General features: G+C 36.7%; 1 protein-coding gene across 3 annotated transcripts; it reads left to right on the forward strand.

The window, feature by feature from the left end:
• The first annotated feature begins 672 nt into the window (after window positions 1–672).
• Ms4a13 (membrane spanning 4-domains A13) lies at window positions 673–18,188 on the forward strand. 3 transcript variants are annotated; one of them, XM_063229286.1, is made up of 8 exons: window positions 684–883; window positions 2,409–2,524; window positions 2,913–2,979; window positions 5,415–5,555; window positions 9,957–10,013; window positions 11,280–11,399; window positions 14,525–14,620; window positions 17,980–18,188. In XM_063229286.1, the coding sequence occupies exons 4-8, from the start codon at window positions 5,427–5,429 to the stop codon at window positions 18,034–18,036; spliced, it is 459 nt and encodes a 152-aa protein (XP_063085356.1). In that variant the 5' UTR covers window positions 684–883; window positions 2,409–2,524; window positions 2,913–2,979; window positions 5,415–5,426; the 3' UTR covers window positions 18,037–18,188. The 3 variants fall into 3 exon arrangements, with proteins under 3 accessions (XP_063085355.1, XP_063085356.1, XP_023419199.1); XM_063229285.1 differs by lacking the exon at window positions 2,913–2,979 and having other exon boundaries at window positions 673–800; XM_023563431.2 differs by lacking the exon at window positions 2,913–2,979.
• Window positions 18,189–20,575: the final 2,387 nt, after the last annotated feature.

Here is a 20,575-nt window from a genome sequence, read left to right on the forward strand (position 1 = left end):
AACCATAAAGAAGTATAAATTCCAGTTATTTGTAGGAAAATAGATGGCTCATGAGGCCTTAATACAAAGTGAAACAAATCTGATACAGAAGGCTAAATATCACTCTCTAAAGTATAAATAATTTTAAACCCAACAAAAATGATGTTAAAATCCAGGGAGTTAGATGCTGTACAGGCAGGGAGACAGCGTTGGAAAGGAAGGAAAGGAGAGGGCTGAGGCAAGGGTATAAAAATGGTTAAGATTTGATAATTATGGGTACCAATTCTCTAAGATAAAAGTAATTACTATGCATGGCAAAAATATAATAATAAAATAAAACTTCTGGTAAAACCTTCCTGGGGTCTTGCTAGATATTCTCATTAATACTTTCCTTAAGTCTGGGGCAGAGAGGAGTAGGGGGAAGCCATGAACTGACCTGCCAGCCTTCTTCAATACTCACACGTCCTAAAGGGCTTTGTGGTCAGTCTTTCTCCTTGAGGACAGAGAAGATGAAGGAGTGACTGTTCATCTATATCCTGGCCCTTCCATGTGTGAGAAATGGGATGCAAAGGCAGTTGAACAGCCACAGTCAAATTGTGGTCTCGCCATGTTTTAAGACAGCGTGCCCAGCGCATGTGCGCATGCGCTCACTGAGGTGAGCATGCGCACTAGGAGCACCGTTGCCTTGGAGACCCTGGTTCCTGGGCCCTGTGCACCAGCATGTTAGATTCTGCCACCTCTGTGATGCCACGCAGCGGGGACCAGGCATCCAACACTGAAGGCCACCCCAGGCAGGACCTGCCTCTTTAGCCTGGCCTCTGGTGAGGACCCGGCGGGGACCCCACGGCCTGCCGGGAGCTTGGCGTGCCAAGGACAGGCTGGATTTCGAAAAGGACATTTCGAGGTAGCGCAGTCCCATAGTGGCCCACGGGGCGCCCCGGGCCGGGCTCGGGGGACAGTGCCGTGGAATGCAGCCTGGGGGACTTGTGCTAGGCCTACTTTTATGTTAGTACAGGCTCTCCAGAAAATAAACACAAGCGATTGCTTTAGTACTTTTCATTGCTTTTATAAAAACAGGATTAATCACTGGGTGGTAGAATAGCCAAATGTGGGATGCTTCTAGAATTACAGCCAGTTACTTTGTGAATATATTGGAGCACTTCTTTGTCCATCAGTTAGTTAAACTGGGAGTCTGAAACACAGGCTTACACACTATTTTTTTCTTGTTAGTACTCCGATGAATGTTTCTCTCTTGGTCGCGGCCCGATGGAGATTACAATGATAATAGATATTTTATTCCCCCAAGTCTCCTCATGCTTCTTCCAATGTTAAGCTATTTCTGCAGAAAGAACTTATCTCTATAAACAAAAGGACTTCTGTTTACTTCCCCAAAAAGTGACAATAGAAATCTCAATACAACTTTTTCTCATTACACAAGTTCTATAATTCTGTGGCCTTTTATTTTATCAGGACAGAGATTGAACTTGGTTGCCTATAAGCCTAAACCCTCTGTTCTCAAATGTCAGTAGCTTACTTCAGTTACTAACAGGCTGTTTTCTCTCTTTTGCTAACACTGGCTACCATGACATTTAGAAATATTAATTTAATTTAGAAATTAAAAGTTTTGAAACCAAAAATTCCTGAAAATTGTCAAGTCATTACGCTTTAAGGTTTCAAAGTCATTCAGCCAGAACTTCCCCCTTTCTGGAAAGATCAAAACCAAAACTAAAATCATCAGGTGGCATGGCTCACACTATTGAGTTATGCATGGACACTTAGCATACATAGAATTTCGTATCTACTCAGATAAACTCCCAGCTGGCATACAGTTATTAGCCAAGACTTTATGTAAATGTGATCTAAACATAAAATTCAGGAATAATAGGGCAGAAAGGAATAGGAGACACCTTTAGAGTAACAAAAGCAACTTTAATAAACATATTGATAGAAGAAGGTTGTTTCAGTATATAAAGAAGAGCAAGGTAGCAGGTATGTATCAGGAAAAATCACTATTGGCCAACTTAAGTATGAGAACTTGGTTTTGAAAATGTAAACATTGCAATATAGAGTACATTAAATGGATTATTAATTACAAATGAATTGTTGAAAGCTTTCCTGATAATTGCCTAGTACTAGTCCCTAAGTGTCCTTTATGTTTACTTTGTCACCTAGTGACACTGTTCACAACCAAGAGATAAAATTTAGAATAGATAAATACTGTCTAGTCATCCAGCCAGGTATTCCAGTCACAGAGACAGTCACTGAGGGCAGGTGAATGCAAGTTGATGCCTCTTAAGAATTAAACCATAGAAAGTAGAAAGCTGTTGCTTCTGATTTGGGGAGATAACTACAGAACAGAAAAAAATCAACTATATATATTTCCTTCTGAGAAAATCATGTGTACATGTTTTGTGGTGATTTTTTTTTAGAAATTTGCAAATAAAGATATCACCAAAGGTTAGAAACAAAATCATCTAGAGGAAGTCCTAGTAGTATGGCATGTGGAAATGCACACATCTCTAGAGCAGACAGTCTTGCTTTGGGGGTAAGTAACATTCCACTTTCTTAATCATAAAGTATTTCGGTTTTGGAAAGGGTGGTATGGTTGGATCTGGAAAGAGGAAGATTTAGTTCAATCAAAGGGTAAAAGATTTTTTTAATATATCGTCTTCTATAAATTTTGACTGATCTCATGTATCTTCATAAACAAACGTATGCTTAGAAGAAAGCATACTAACCAAACAAACACAGGCAGGATAATAGAGAAAGCAAAATATGTTGTAAAATTTTAAAGAGGGAATATGTGTATGTTTTCTGTAACTGTAAGAGAGACCTATCATTGGTAATTTTATGTCTGTGCAGTAAAATGTTTATAAATTCATCTGCTGTATTATAGATTTGTTCTGCTAAGTTATAAGTCTGTTAAATTACAGATCATTTATGTGGTTATCTTAACAAACACCAAGGAATCATGAAGTTTGTGTACACTACAGTTACGAGGTGAGGCACTATTCTCAGTATCTTTAATTTATCATTTGAACTTGGCTACTGTGTAAACCAGTTGTCTAAGTTCCTGCTTATTAGCAGAGGTACTTAATCTTTTGAGGTCATAGACCACTTTGAGGTCACAGGTCACTTTGGGTGTGAAATGGAAGCCATGAGTCCTCTCACAATTCACTCGACCCCCTCTCTTTTTTTTAATAAGTGAGAGGCAGGAAGTTTGACTTCCTGGAACCCCTTTGTTGGCTGTTGAGTAAGAACAATCTTTAAGAAAATCCATCTTTTCCTTCACTGTTTGGGGATTTTTACCAGCTTTGACTGTTGAGATATTTCATAGTTCTATAGAACAATATTCATTGATATAAAGAGACATTATTTTTCAAGCCCACTTCTTTGGACTGTGGAAGGATGTGTGGAATGTAATTGTAATTCAAATGTGCTTATATGGTAGGTATTGACTGAGTACCTGCACTATGCAGAGCACCAGATGAGAGGCCAGTAATACCGTAGTGAGAACAACAAAGTCCAGGCTTGTGGAACCTTTCTTTTTTTCATTTTTAAAAAATTTTAGCTAGATGTGGTGGCACACTTCTGTAATCCCAGCACTCATGAGCCTTAGGCAGAAGGATCACTACAAGTTCAAGGCCAACCTGGGCTACAAAGTGAGCTCAAGGCCAGCCTGTACTGCATAATGAGACCCTGTCTCAAAAAAATTTTTATTACGATAAAAGACACATTGTCATTGATTCCCCCTAAGAACATTTTTGTGGGAACTTTTGATCTAGAAGAAAATATTTCTGTCAGTCAAACCCAGAGAACCTCTAGAATGATACCATCTTTGGAAATTTGGTACTTCAGGAAACTTTAAATTCTAAATATATCATACATATAGTTCTTATCAGAAAAAAAGATGTTTCTTTTAACAAAAGAAAAAAATACCTTCTTTGAACTATCTCTAAAGTTAGCCAGTTGCATTAATGTGTTTCATAAACTACTTGATTTGCACGGATTTTCTAGAACCCTTAAAAGATTAACTTCCTGTTAAAGTTTATATGAAAATAAAAATAACATCCTGTCATTTGAAAGAGTAAATATGTGACTCAATATATAAATTACTAGTTGATATATAATTTGAGAAATAAACTTACTGAGACATATTTACTAAATGATTACATTTCTTTAAAACCAAAGTCAAATAATAATTCTCCCTTACTCTAGCCTGTATCTTATCCAATACAGAGACCTTGTTCATGCAAGTCTTCCTGGGATCCTTTACATGATTGTGTTGGATTGTCCTCACTCTAGCATACTTGTGAAAAAAACTCATAGCACCTATTCCTTGAAGGAAAAGGCAAATCTTTTAAGATTCAAAGTCATTCTCTTTCATAAAAAATTACAACATACAAGAAAATGTTGACTAGATAGCTTTCTATATCTCAGCAGATTAGAAACCACATTTCTCTGAACTCTCAGTATTGTCCTCTCATGCCATTATTTAATGAGGACAGAGGATGGCCCATCACATAGCCACACTGTTAACATTCTTATGAAAGAACTGAGCAGAGCTACTTTTTAAAAAAGAAAAAAAAGCAAAACAGAAAAAAAGAATAAAAATGATACAGAATTTTTTTAAAGTAAGGAATTAACACTATTTAATATGTTGCATATTGTTGTCTTAAAAGTTTTTGTTCAGGTTACAAAATGTAGACACAAAAGTGGTCAGACTGTGAAATGCAAATTAAAACAGCACTGAGATTCCATCTCACTCCAGAAAGAATAGCTGTCATCAAGAAATCAACTGATATCAAATGTTGGCAGGGATGTGGGGAAAAAGGACCCTTCTCCCTGCTGGTGGTAGTGTAGACTGATACAGCCACTGTGGAAGTCAGTGTGGAGATTTCTCAAAAAACTAGGATTAGAAATCCATTTAATCCAGCTATGCCCCTCCTAGGTATTTTTCCAGAAAATTTGAAAATGTCATATCACAGTGATGTATGTGCATCCATGTTCATAGCAGCACAATTTGTAATAGCTAAATCTTGGAAACAACCAAAATGCCCATCAACCACAGAATGGATAAAAAAGATGTATTTTTCTATAATGGAATATTACTCAACTGTAAAAAAGGATAATCTTGAGGCTTTTATAGGTAAGTGGAGGCAACTTGAGACCATACTCATAAGCAAAATAAAGCAGAGCTACTTTCATGGAACAACCCATTGCTCCTGGTACAGCTGGCTCCTGTTTGCTAACCTTCAGTGCTTTCTAGCTAGAGCCTTCTGTCTGGGTTCATCAGTTCAGGAAACACACTCTTAAGTACATAGTTATTTAATTTTCATCTTTTGTAACACATTAATGTTTCTTACAGTTAAGACTTACTGAAATTATGTTTTATAGTACACTGTTTCAGCACTGATAATATTCTCTTCTTATAGGCTGTGCAGATTATGATTGGCACCTTTACTGTCTTAATGTGGTATTTCCTGTTGGTTTTATACATGGGACAAATTAAAGGAGTCTTCGGGAAATATGAACCTATAACATACAAAACAGGATGCACATTGTGGGGAATTTGTGTAAGTAGACATTTATATTGATTTAATCACTTGTACCATGCACATGTATACATGTACCAATTACCTGCAATGAAAGTAGTCATTATGTGTTGCAAATGTGTACTGATAGGAAGAGGAGGCTAGGGTGTGGCTCAGTGCAAAGAATCTTTTAAAAAAGTCTTTGCTGTGGACATAGTACTACATGGAATAATTGTCTAAATTTCCTTCCTGAGATTGTTGGCCTCCTAGCAGAGATTCTTGACCTCTATTTCCAGGAGAATTCTGTAACTAAATGCCACATTGGTACTTTATTCAAAGTTAAATTCTTTCTTTCAACAAATTTATTTTGAGCACCTTTGATTTACAAATACTGTTCCCAGAGCTGTGGCTACAGAAGAGAATTCACAGTGACAACAGTAGGATGGATTGTGCCTAGATACATTAGAGATGAAGAGTCGTACCTGTGCTTCAGTCTTTGCCTGAGCCACCTCACACAAGCCAATGGTCATTCCCTTAATCTGTCATCGTCTGCACTTTGCTGTGGTGTCCACACAGCTGTTCCGTTAGGAGGGAAACCTGGTGAGAAAGGCATGCTGGAAGCCACAGAAACAAGGACTCTCTCTCCCTCTCTCTTTCTCTCTCTCTCTCTCTCTCTCTCTCTCTCTCTCTCTCTGTCAAATAAGATGAAAACTGAGAACTGGCTGCTGAGTTTAGCAACCATGACAACTATTTTCAGTGGATTTTGTGAGGCAAAAATCTGATTGGAATCGGTTTAAGACACAAAAGGAAGAGGATCACAAGTTCAAGCCCAGCCTAGACAATTTACTGATTTAAGTTTAATTGTATCTCTTAAATAAAAACTTTTTTAAAATGGCAGGAAACTGTATCTCAGTGTAAAGTCCCTAGGCTCACCTCTAAGTACTGCCTCCACCCTGGAAAAAAATATAGGAAAAAAAAAAATTTGAGATAGGCAGTATAGAGGAGTCCCTTCAAGGACTTTGCTAGACGTACTGCTGAGAAATGAGGTGAGGGCTGGGAGGTGTGGGCACCAGAGGCTCTGCTTATTTGTTGGAATACTATCTAGGGTCTGAACCAGGAAGAAATCAATGATATGAAATAAAACGAAGCACCATGTATTTGTGTAGGCAAGAGATGGTGAACTTTAATGCCCACATAGCTAAGAGCATAGACAGTTATCTCCAGCAGCAGTTCTGAATAAGAGGTAATTTACACCTCAGAAACATTTCATAGCATCTGGTCATCTTTCATGTTTTTCCAATGCCACATCTAGTGGGCAGAAGCCCAGGATGCTACAGAGCAACCTGAAAGACACAGGACAACCTCTGGCAGCAGAGAATGAGAAGCTTCAGGCTGCAAATCATGTTAGGTTAGGGACCAAGACAGAAGACACAGTATGGAAGAGGAAGCATAGGTTTTGATAAGTGGGGGAGCTTGTGGAGATTTTTTCTAATGGCATCAGGTTTTTCAGTGAACCCGGAAGTGAGATCGTGAGCTGAAAGCGAGGATAGAGAGAGGGGAGAATGTGAAAAGTCATCCAGCTATGAGAGCACACAGGAATGCAGAAGAGCAAGTGAGCTTTCATACAGCACTAGCAGTCCAAGGGCCGAGAACATGACCGCGTAGTAAGACGGGCATGTGTCTTCCTCAAGCCACAGCCAGGACACAGGCACAGCATGAATGAGGGGGAAAAGCTACGCTCAGCAGGCCTTGAGTTCATCCATGACACATGAGAAAATAGGGACAGTACAGAAGAGTAAAGGGTGGATTCAAGGGGATGTTCGCAGTGGCAGACCGTGGTATTTAAACTAATGAGGGAGGGAGCATTTGACAGGAAGTTGTTGGTCGTAGAATATGGATCCAGGTAAAAAGCTTGATAGTGTTTTAATACCCGAAGACGTGCTGGGAAGATAGCAGGAAACAGTCAGAGTGGAATACGTTGAATTGAGGACCTGAAAATTAGAATAAGGACAGGAGAACTATTGAGATGGCTAAAAGATGTTGACATAAAGGGTTGGAGAAAAAGATTCAAATAAACATACTCTCAAGGTATTAGAAATACCTTGAGAGTATTCATATGTATATATATATATATATATATATATATATATATATTTATTTATTCATTCACATATATTCATATGTTCATACTTATTCATATATATGGATATATGATCGGGAAAGCGGTGAATGATCAAGGAAGGAACAGGTAAATTCACACACGCAGGATGGAGGACAATAGCGTCTGACAGAAGCGAGGGGATGGCCACGAGTAGCCACACTCTTCTACCCCAGCACGCAGCAGGAGAGCTGAGCTCCTGGAGTCAAGGTGGCCATGACTTGAAAGTGACTGGCAGAAGGCACAGCAGTGAGAGATTCTTGACCTTTTCCACACTGGTTCACCAGTGTCCACAGATTACCTTGGGAAGAATCAGGAGAAAAGTAGTTGATTTTCAAGCAGAATCCAGATGAGTACTCTTAAGTCCTTTAGTGCTAATTATTTGTCTTCTAAAGAGAGTGTTTTTCAGGCTGTGCGTTTCTACATGGATGAGGCATGTCTCACACACTTGGCGAGATCTTGTTTTCCCACCAAGTCTGCTCAGACCGGGAGCTCAGAATTATCATCAGGAGACATTCACAGGCTCCTGCCACTGCATTATTTTTCTGGTCCTGACATCTGCTTTTACTCCTGCTTAAGCTCTCGGCTGGATGGCGGCTCCCTCCCGCTCCTCAGTGCTGTTGGCTTCCCTCGTGTCTGCCAGGATTCCTGTCAGTGTTTTCCACAGCACTGGTTTAGTGCACATGAATTTCTTTAGGGTATATTTGTTCTAGAAAATGTTTCCCCATCAATTTTGAAGGATAGTTTCACAGGAATAGGGGTCTAAATCTGTAGAATTTAGGGATTGACAATTGTTCTCAGTTTAGGACTTGAGGAAGCTTGCTCCAGCTTCTAGTGTTGAGGTTTTGCTGAGAAATCTGCTGTTATTCTGACAGGATTGTCCTTACAGGTTACTTGCTGCTTTATTCCAACAGCTTTTTTTGCATTTCTGGAATTTTGACCCCAACATTTCATGGAGAGGTTCTTTTCTGGTCATGGGTATTTGGGGTTTGATGTGCCTCATTTACCTGGAGATTTTTCTACGTTTAGAAAATTTTCTGCTATGATTTTCATGAATAATTTTTATACCTTGGAGTCATCTACTTTACACCTGTGTTAGATTAGTTCTTTGTTTGGGGAGTTTTGGGGGTTGTTCTTGCTTTGTTTTTTTGTTTTTGCAGAAATCTAGCAACTGATGGCTCTTGCTTCCTAGTGCTTCCCTATTCTTAGGGAATCACTAAGTATGTGATTTGCCAGATAATACCATCTTCAAATCTGACACTCCCCCTCACATTGATCATGTGTCCCACCCATGTTCTCAATTGAAGTCACCCGTGTCCTGGATTGCTGCTTGATTTCTTTTCACAACTTCTGATTATTTAACAAAATGATCATTCATACTCTTCGTTTAACATGTGCCCAACAGTTTAAACCACCCAATGGGACTGTCCCTGCCCCAGATGGAAAGTTATGCTTGTTCCTTTAGTGGTTCAATGCTAATTTAACCAGCAAGCGGGAACTTGCTAATTTTACCAGCTTTTTTGTGTGTCTTCTTTAAATTCACTGAGTATTTTATTAATGCCTTTAAATGTTCATATAAAAGCATATTTAGACACACTAAACATCTTGTTAATTAGCTTATTTATTTCTTTGATCTCTTCAAACATTTTTTATTATTTGGATTTTTTGTTGTTACTGTTTTTTGAGGTTTTTTTGTAGCTCATCACCTATAAGTTCCCCTGCTTCAGCGCCCATGAAATCAGCTACTGCCTTGTTTTCTTGTGTTTCTATTGTTTTTGTGCTGTGGGTGGAAGATAAGTTAGGGTAGGACAACTCTGTCACTCCTGTGGATGTATCTTTAGTTAGTGTATGTCTCCCAGTCACGTGACCATGTGTTTAATTATCTTTTGATATTTCCACAAAGCTCTTTCATCTACTCAACATGATAGGGTCAGTCCCAGGTGCTGTGTTACGAGGAGAGGACAATTGCCAGTTATGTATGAGACACACACACACAGTTTTGGTCAGGACTTCTTCAGCCATCTGGACTGACACAACCGCCTACATTCTGTCCACTATTCTTTATATACTTGGTTACTAGTGACTCTACTGTTAACTTCCATCAGCTGTTACCTTAATAAAATCATTACTTCATGAAAGAAAGTAGTGGAAAATCCTTGTCCTTCCCACTAAAATTTCTTTAAATTTTATTAGTAGTATTGACTTAGAAGAGGGAGTGTGCAAAGAACCTCTTAAGTTGGCAGTCATTATCTGTGAATATTTACACATGTCTTTTTTATATCCAGTATATCATATCAGGAGTCTACATAATAAAATCAGCAAAGTCTCCAGGTCGGAAACTGGTAAGTTGAAATGTTTGGGGTATCTCTAGCAATCACCTGTCATAAAAGTAAATAATAGGTTTTAATGGGGAAAAAAATGTTTAAACCATGAAAGAGTCTACCCTCCCTGTAAAAATACATAAAGAAATTAAGTGAAAATGTAGTATCATATAAATTAATGGAAACAAATAGAAAATAATACTTGAAATTGTGACTACCTTACAAACACTTCTGAATTTAAATGTAGTTTTTAGTGTTCTACCTTTTAGCATTATATGAATATTAAGACTAGAAAAAAGTACAAGACCAAATGCCTTTATATAGAGACATAGTGCTGTAAGACTTCATTTTCTGAACCATCTAATTTGGAAACAGGATTGTGTCTTGTAACAAAGTAGTTTGTTTGTCAAGAAAAAGATGATCTATGGTGTAGATGAAAGGATATTGGAAAGAAAAAATCTCCAACCTGTAAAAGTGAAAACATCTTAGAATCTTAGCACTGAGAGAAAGTAGTTTTATTTTTACATATCATGGGCACTACTGTGCCATAAAGGATAAATATGAGACATCTGTGGGGAAATGGATGCACTTGAGACCATAATGTTCAGTGAAATAAATCAGACACATTAGCTTAAATACCGCATGCTTTCTTTTATATGAGAAACTGAAGTATAACTAAAAAGGAAAATAAACAATGGATGATAGGAAATAGGGAGGTAGTGCTCTCTCATACAGGAAGGTGGTCAAGACTTGGAGGGAGGAGGAAGGCAGGAAAGGAGGGGAAAAAAAAAGAATTGAGATGTATTATGTACATGAACCAGCTCCACACAAAGGAATCACTATATATTGCAAACGTGTACCCAAAAAATTGGATATCTGATTTAGTTTCATGTAAAGCCCAGACTGTAAAACACAATGTTTGTAACCCAGTAGAATGCTTATAAGCTTGATATTTTAATGTTTCTGCTAGACTAATTGGGTTTCTTCTAAACCAGAAAAAATATTTTACATGAATTGTAAGCATACAGACACTTCTAAATCCTCACAGCAGAATTATTGATTAGAAGGACGCATAATTTAACCAAAATTTGTATTCTGGCCTGCCATGATGGCACATGCCTATAATCCCAGCCCCTGGAAAGCTGAGGAAGGAAGACTGCCATGAGTTCAAGGTCAGCCAGGCTACCTAGTGAGTTTTACAACCAGCCTGAATTACAGAGTGAGACCCCGTCTCAAAAAAAGAGACTGAATTCTGAATATAACAAGCTTCCTCTGTCTTCTTTTCAGATTGTGTCTTCTTTAGTCCTGAGTGTCGTATGTATGGTTATTGCAGTCACTGCAATAATTCTGACAGTTTTGGAGTTGTCTACATTTAGAACTGTGTCATATAAGAATTATGGGCAAGCGGTAAGTGAACAATTCTATAAAAACATATTAATTTCAAAATTATTTTTTCAGTTATTTTGAAGTTATACGTAAGACTTAGGAAGCAAAATTAGGCATATATGTTTCTCATACAATGCTTTTGATTTGGTGATGTACTCTGGATTGAATATTTTAATTCAAAAATAATTCTAAGGTATACAGTTTTAGGAAGTATCAATAAGCTATTTGAACTCTTGACTTGCCTACTTAAAATATAGCAAGGCTTTCATGCTAAGAACCCATGCATTAGGCTTAGGGCCATTTCTGATTCTTTTAATGCAAGAATGGGATAATCCTTGAGGATAATAACATCCTCAAAGTCAAAAAGAATTCTGCTATTGATACAAAGTGTCAACACCTAATGATTTCTGAATTAGCATAAGACTTTTCATAATAACCTATGTTTCTTAGTCAAATTCTGCTCTAAATCCTCAAACGTTGAATTTACATAAGCCTATCATTTCTGATCAAATGTCCAGCCACAAACTTTGTACTACAGAGGCAGTGACATTCTCCAGTAAATGTCAGTAGTTTTTACTGATAACACAGAAGATTTATTTCAGTCATGTTGGCCTTAAATTCAAAATCACAGATGACTGGTGCTTTGGCAAAGGTTATAAAAGTCTCCCAGGTTAGACAGCAGCTCCTCCTTGTTTAATCAACAAAAGCAAATAGATAACAATTACAATAATGAATAGAAGAATTGTTATAGGTGGGGGATATTCTTCCTGCTCTTTCCTCCCTGTGTGACTCTTCTTCTTGTACAGTGTATCTTTAGCAGGGAGAATCCAAACATGGGGAACAGAGGGGGGCAGTCACAGAAATGAGAGAAAGTGCAGTCAGTGCCCCAAGATAGATTCTGTATTGTGATTAATGAACATGATCAGAGTATCCCTATAAATTGGAAGAAAATACCCCCTTTGCCCTGGAAATGCAGTGCAGAAATCTTTGGTTCTCATTTTGGAGGCAGACAATTAAGGGAAGATTTAAAGTCTTCTACATCATGTTTTAAAATACTGAAGTTACTATCTTATCTCTAAGCTTGCAGTTACCAGTTTAGGGAACTAAACTAAAGGGTAGCTGTAAAACCTGTCATGCCACTCTGTTTTCTGTTTCTAGCAAAATAACTCCAGCTAGGTACTTAACAAAGGAAAAGAGGTTCATTTAGCTCACAGATTTGGAGATAGAAACTCCAGTTTATTAGGCTGTGAGGGATGGTGGCAGATGGCTTCAAGGCAGGGCTCGCATCACCAGTGTACGTGGTCCCTCGAGGAGGATTAACTTCCTGTTGCATAGCGTCCTTGTGGCTAAGAGGGGGAAATGCTGACCCAGCTGTATTCACGCACTGCTCTGCCCTTATCCCCATACTCCCGACGTGTTTGTCCTAATGGCTGCTCTGACTTTTCTGCTTGGACAGATTTCTATTCTTATCATTTCAAAGTGAAAAGATATATAATCAACATTATTTACCTCTTCAAAAGTACTGTATTGTGCTGGGGATATAGTTCAGTGGCATAAGTACCTGCCTGCCAGCTTATCAATCCTGAGTTCAATTCCCAGTACCAAAAAAAAAAAAAATTGACAAAAGTACTATATTGTCAAACTTCCTTGTTCAATTTCCTAAGTCCAAAATCATCATCTGTCCAAAATCATCACCTTGACCCCTCTCTTTCTACTGTTTTGTTCTAATTACCAAATATCATTTATTCTTAATTTGAGTTTTTAAAATTAGGATTCTTTTGGTTTCAAGTGGAATACTTTACAACCACAAATTGCCGTTAGCACAAAAGACCACACTTACTGGCTTAATTGTTGGGCCCAAAACTTAGGTTGTATGTCAAGGCCCAAGTCAAATGGGATTTCTTTATTTGAGGAATCTCCATGCTGACTTCTATACTAGCCGAACTGGTCCACACTCCCACCTGCAGTGGAGAAAGGTTTCTCTTCCCCCGAAGCCTCTCTAACATTTGTTATTTAATTTCTTGATGATGGTCATTCTTTATGATGTAAGGTGTAATCTGTCTTGCTTTAATTTGCATCTCTCTAATGACCAGCGATGCTGAACATTTTTTCATGATTATCAATCATTTATACTTCTTCTGAAAAATGTCTATTCATTTTAGTTACCCATTTTTTCTTGCATTTTATTAGGAGAGCTAATTTTTTTAAGTCTTTATATATTCTAGATATCAGTCTTCTGTTGGAGAAATAGCTGGCAAAAAAAATCTCATTAGAGCAGCTCAACTTATAGCAGCTAAATCTTTAAAGTGGCCTATTGGTCCATCAATATATAAATGGATAAAGAAAATGTGGCATTTATACACAATAGAGTACTATTCTGCCATAAAGAAGGCTAAACTTGAATCATTTGTAGGAAAATGGATACACTCTGAGACCATAATGTTAAGTGAAATAAGTCAGACACACAGCTTAAATATCACATGGATTCCCTTACATGAGCAACACAAAGTATAAATAAAGAGCAAAATAAAAGATCACAGGAAGCAGAGAAATAGACCTTTCTCGTAAGAAGGGATCAAGAGATGGAAAAGAGTAAGGAAAGCAAGGGAGAAGGGTCCAGAGAAAGAATTAAGATGTGTTATGTACATGTACCACCACCTTTTGAGGAATGAAATCACATACAGTAAACATGTACCAATGAAAATCTAAAATTTTAAAAAATCCAAGTCATACACACTCCGTGGTACGTTCCTATTTCCACTTCCCTGGCAGTATCTTGCCACTTCAGTGGGAGAGGTTTGGGGGTGAAAATCCAGCGGTAAGTAGGGATGCAGATAAAATGAATTTTTACAGTGTTGCCAGTCAGGAAGTCAGGTCTCGTTTCCTGCCAAAATGTTCTGATTATGTAACACTTCCAACAAACTGAAATTAGCACTCCATACTTGAGTGTTTAAAAACTCTCTCATCTTTTTCCTTATCTTTCCATTGGTATCATATGTAAATGAACACTACACTTCATTTAAAACCTTTTATCATTTTCTCAGTGTTTCTTGGATTCAATTGTTTACTCATTAGAAGCTCCTTCCAAGACCATGTTTGCACTTACTAAAAATAATAATCCAAAATTTCCCATTTCTTAATGACAGAAACTGGGAAGGGAAGTGTCACGTGTGTTACTGGTCGTCTACCACCTGGAAGTTGCCATTGCCATTACGAATGCAATCTGCATGTGTAGCAGTCTGGTGAGTGTTTTCTGTGGAAGATTGAGCATTGTTGATTTCTAGCAAGCTTATTGTGAGGAGATGAGGTGCACTGTGTTTGGAAATATAAAAAAAAAATGTGCTATGATCTTTACTTTTTCCCTTTAGTTTATAAACAGGAAACATAAAATCACTAAACTAATACATGAAGCTGTAAATAATTTTTAAATTATGGATTAAAAATGAATGTCCCCCAGACATCCAGATCTATACAAAAAGGGCATACAATGCAGTTTTCTTTTCTACTGATTACCTATCTAATCATAGTCACAGTATTTTATCATGTGCATTTTTGCATCTTTAGCATTTTCCATCACAAAACATATGTAAACAATGCCTTTTAATAACTTCATTGTAGTTCTTTGTTTTCAATATTCCTTTCTTCCTGCATATTTTGCTTTTTTCCAGGGTTTTTTTTTTCAAATTATAAGCAGTGACTCACTGAATATTTCTATACGAATATGTATACATGCAAGAGACTACTATTTCTATAAGTGTAGATTCCTGAAAATGTAATTGCAGAATCAAAGTTCAAAAATGTCTAATAACTCACCATGCCACAAAGGCTTTTGAGAAAGATTATTCCCTCACAAGTTTAAAATAATTAGATACCTGCCACTTATTTTTTCCTCAGATATTGACAGAGGATCTACTATTTTATAGGCGTTGTAATCAGCCCTAAGGATGCCAAAATTCAAAGACAGTGGCTCCACCCTCAGAGAGACCACTTTCCAGTGATGTAAAAGAGAGCAAACAGGAGAGAGACCTAGGGAGCCAATCCTAAACATAAAAACCAAGAATAAATAATTAAAAAGTTAGTAGTCAGAAACCACATGTTTCAAAGTGATCAGAATTCAGAGTTGCTATGACTTATTATGTACAATGTCCAGTTTTCAACGCTAAAATAGTACCAATATAATGAAGAGAGCACACAACACCAGATATAGTCTCTTGCAAAAGGAGGGACAACAAATAATATACTTAACAAAGAAAGATGTCAAAAATCTAAATATTCTGAGGATAAGCTCAGTGGCACAAGCACCTACCTGGCAAGCACAAACAAGGTCCTGAGTTCAATTCCCAGTACCAAAAACAAAAAAAATCTAAATATGTTTGAAAAAATTATGGGATGATAATGATAGCTCATCATATTATACTATCAGCATTATTTTTAAAAACAGCAGAAATTCTGAAGTACTCTAAAAATATAATAACTGAAATAAAAAACTCACTAGAAAGCCCAAAGAGCAGATTTGAACAAATAAAAGACAAAAATCAATGAACAAAAAGTTAGCACAAAAAAAATCATTCCAATGGGAAAAAAGAAGTAAACAGAGCCTCAGAAACTACTGGAGCACCACTGAAAATGTTTAATGAAAATCCCATAGAAATTGAATAGATAGAGAAAAAAATGGAAGAAATAGTGGCCAAATACTCAGCTAATTTGATGGAGATCATTGTCTACATAAATAAATCCAGTTATCCCCAACCTAGCGTAAACACATGCATCCTCTTCCTAGACTCCTCTGTCAATCTGAGTTTTAAAAAGAGAGGCAATATTGAAAGTAGTAAGAAAAAACCATAGCTCAATAAACAGTAGAACAACAATAAGGTTGACAGCAGACTTTTCATCAGAAACAGTGGAGTTCAGGAGCTAGTGGGGTTGTTCAAGTAGAATTCTATATCTTTTAAAATTATTCTTCAAAAACTGAAGATGAAATAAAGACAAACAGATGAACAGAGAATGTACTGCTGCAGAAATACCATGTAAAGAAACACTGAAAAGAGGTGGCATCAGTTGAAAGTCAAATGCACATGAATAAAAGAATACCATTTAGAGTAACCATAGTGATTACAAAAATCTGTATAAATACATTGTAAATACATTTTTCTGTGTACTTCTTTTTATCTTACTAACAACTGCATAAACTGCATCAAGTTCACCCAAGCAATTTGGAATAATCTCCTTAATTGAAGGTTGCTAATAAGCAACATTAATTCCATACATCATAAATACTTAGGCCTATCATTTAGCATGAAAGTATCCATACACAATACACAAATGAAGGGTTAATAGCTTTTTTTCAATAAAAATTCATTAGCAAAAGCCGGCAACAGGCCAGATTTACTTCATGCATCATACTTGCCAATTCATGCTCAGTAAATGCACATTATAAAAGGTGAATTTATAGCAAGTAAAGTTCCATATGAAATGTGTATGGTTATAAATAGCACCAAAGGAAAAGTCAGGGAATAGAGCTATATGGGAACACAGTCGTATGTTACTGGAATTAGCTTTTACCTAAGCTAGCTTATGATAAATTAAGATGTACATTCGTGACTAAGAAAACTTAAAATTATACTTTAAAAATCAAGGAAATTGACACATGAACAGTAATTTTATGACAGTTAAAGAAAGGACACAATACATGAGATACAGAGAAAAAATGGTAAAATGTCAGAAAAATCCATTTCAATAACCACATTAAATAAATTAAACTAAATGAGATTCTATTAAGTGCCCACCACAATGACTGAGTTTCAAAGTACTGACAATTCCAAATGATAATAAAGACTACAGATTTTAAAAATTTCACCCTCCTAGGTAGAATGTAAGTTATCACAACAGCTTTAAAGATCATTGGGGCATTACCTTCTAAAAACCAAAAAAAAACCAGATGTGCATAATTCCAGTTAGTAATTAATTCCTTAGTATATATCCAGTGTTTGTCATATGTACTAAGATACATTGCCATTAATAACATAGAGCATCCTTTTATGACCCCAAAATGGCAACCCACAAATGTGACTGACTGAGGGATACATCAGGGTCAATTACGCTAATAAAATTCTGTATAACAATTAAAAATACAGCCACCTACAGTTACAGACATGAGGGAATTTTAAGCATGTTTAGTATAAAAAGGCAGGCTTGCTGACTATATATTTTATATTCCATACATAAAGTTTGAAATAAAACTAAAGCCAAACTAGGGTTCAGGGATATAAGCTTAGTTGGTAAAGCTGAGAAGGATCAGTAACTTACAAGTCAAAGTGCTACCTGAGGGCTGAAGAGTGGATAATAGTTGAGTCGTGAGATGCTAAGGTGACTTTTGGAATCCCAGCATCTATTGTGTTGAAAAAGACCATTAATATTTTTAACGTGGAAATTAGAAAATACACCAAAAGTTACAAGCGATCCAGTCGTAATTAAGAAGGAAGGCTAAGGTGGGAATGGGACAGAAACAGGATGTAAGAAACTTTAAAGTCTTACTCAATAAACATCAGTGCCCTGTGTGTTTTTAAAATAGGATTTGTAAGAAGTTAATTTGTTTTTCCAGAATCGAAGACATGACAATGTTTCTGTACCTGAAGAGCCAGCTGAAACTACTTTATGAAAACCTCAGTAATGTGAAATTTTTACTGATGCCAAGACCTGATGTGGGTATTATGATATTTCAGTATTAAAAAGCTGCTGCAAAACCTGCAGACTTTTTGCAAAAGAAAATACAAAACAAGTTTAAGTTTTCTCATCAATATTCAAGAAATTTCTATACACGCTTTTCTAGGCTCCAAGGGTAAAGCTTTATCCTATCTAAGGATGAAATTAGTATAAGGGAGAATTCATTATCTAGATAGTATGAATAGCTCTCAACAGTTCACAAAAGCTTTTATTAAAAACTCTAAAAAACATTTGTTCTCTAGAGGACAGGCTCTAAAGACTTCAAGTGTGGTGGTGTATAAATCACAAGAAAATACTACGCCCTTATGAGAGAAAACCTTCCTCACACCCTGAGTTTGTCACCTGAACTAGCTTCTCCACTAACGGTGTATGACAAAGGCCCCTGCATCCTCCTTGTTCCTTGACCTTTACCTTTCTGCATTAAACTTCCTCTCTGCCCTAGACATCTCTGCTGTCTTTCTTCCCCTTTAACCCCCCACTTCCTGTGTATCACTATTTGAATCATCTCTCCAATTACTTTTCAAAGCAGACTTTCTTTGCACAATAAGAATTTCCCAGGTTTCTTTCCTGTATTGAATTCAGTCTGTCTTTTAACAAGGAACATTGCTTCAGAAAGCTTCATTGAGTGATATTATCATGTCATTAAATACATACAGCTTCCTTTTAATTGTGCTATTAGGTTTTGTTTTTGTTTTAGGGGTTGTTCTTTGTTTGGGATTCTACTGTGTCTCAAGATGTTTTACCAATTGTTATCAACTGCTGTTAAGATTTTTTGATTCCACAAATTTCAGTGTTTAGCTCAGTTTTTTCAGATCATTAGTTGTCTTACTGTGTGCCAGTGAACATATTCAGTTCTGGAGTGCTAAAGATTAATAAGGCACCTGATGATACATTTTTGTTTTGAGGAGAAAGCAATGAACAAATCAAGCCTATGTGATACATTAATGAGCAAGAATGTGAAAGAATGGAAGTAAGAGTTAATCTCTTTTTAATCAACCTAACCGAGAGTGTAAAAAACCTATATGCTGAAAATTGTACTACTCTAAAAAGGAGATTGAAGAGAATATTACAAAATGGAAGGATATTCCTTGCTTTTGGTTAAGAAGAACCAACATTATGAAAATGGCCACATTCCCAAAACTGTTATATAGATTTAATGCAACCCCAATTAAAATACCATTAACATACATTAAAGATCTAGAGAAAACATTCCTAAAATTCATTTGGAAACAGAAGAAACCTAGAAAAGCAAAGGCAGTTCTGGGTAACAAAGGCAAAGCAGGAGGGATCTCAATTCCTGTTTTGAAATTAAACTACAAAGCCACAGTGATAAAATCAGCATGGTACTGGCAAAGAAATAGATCTGAGTACCAATGGAACAGATTAGAAGATGCAAATACAACTACAATCACACTCAGCCACCTTATATTTGACAAAGGGGCTAAACATGTTCACTGCAAAATAGATAGCCTCTTTAATAAATGGTGTTGGAAAAATTGGCTTTCCACATGCCACAGACTAAAACTAGACCCATGCCTCTCACCATGCACTAAACTGAAGTCAAAATGAATCAAAGATCTAAATATTAAAACAGAAACACTAAATCTTTTGGAAGACAAGATAGGTAGAAAACTTGGAGACATAGAGGTAGGCAGAGAATTCATGAACAAAATGCAAACCACATGGGACATACTTCAAAGAATTGATAACTGGGATCTAATCTTATTAAAAAGTTTTTGCATTTCAAAAGAAATCACCAACAAAGTGAAAATAAAACCCACAGAATAGTAAAGAATTTTAGGCAACAATCCCTCAGACAAAGGACTTATATCCAGAATATATAAAGAATTGAAAAACATCAAGTCCCCCCAAATTCAAAGACCCTTTCCAAAAATGGGCATCTGAGATGAAAACACATTTCACAGGTGAAGATAAACAAAAGGCAAATAATAAATACCTGAAGAAATGTTCACCATCACTGGTTATTTGAGAAATGCAAATTAAAACAGCATTGAGATTTCATCTTACTCCAGAAAGAATGGCTGCCATCAAGAAATCAACTGATAACCAATGTTGGTGGGGCTGTGGGAAAAAAGGAACACTCTCCACTATTGGTGGGAGTGTAGACTGGTGCAGTCACTATGGAAATCAATATGGATATTCTTCAACAAACTAGGATTAGAAGTTCCATTCAACCCAGCTATACTCCTCCTAGGTATTTTCCCCCCCAAAAAAAGATCATGCCACAGTGATATATGTGCACCCAATTGTTTATAGAAACACAATTTGTAATTGCTAAATCTTGGAAACAACCAAAATTCCCCTTAACTGCAGAGTGGATGAAAAGATGTGATATTTTCATATAATGGCATATTGCTCAGCTATATCAAAGGATTATCTTGAGGCCTTCATAGGTAAATGGAGGCAACTTGTGACTTCATAAGTGAAATAAATATTCACATTTGTAAATATCA

Source organism: Cavia porcellus, unplaced genomic scaffold, assembly GCF_034190915.1.
Source record: "Cavia porcellus strain 051 isolate PalLab524CR breed Dunkin Hartley unplaced genomic scaffold, mCavPor4.1 scaffold_17, whole genome shotgun sequence".
NCBI classification, from domain to species: domain Eukaryota; kingdom Metazoa; phylum Chordata; class Mammalia; order Rodentia; family Caviidae; genus Cavia; species Cavia porcellus.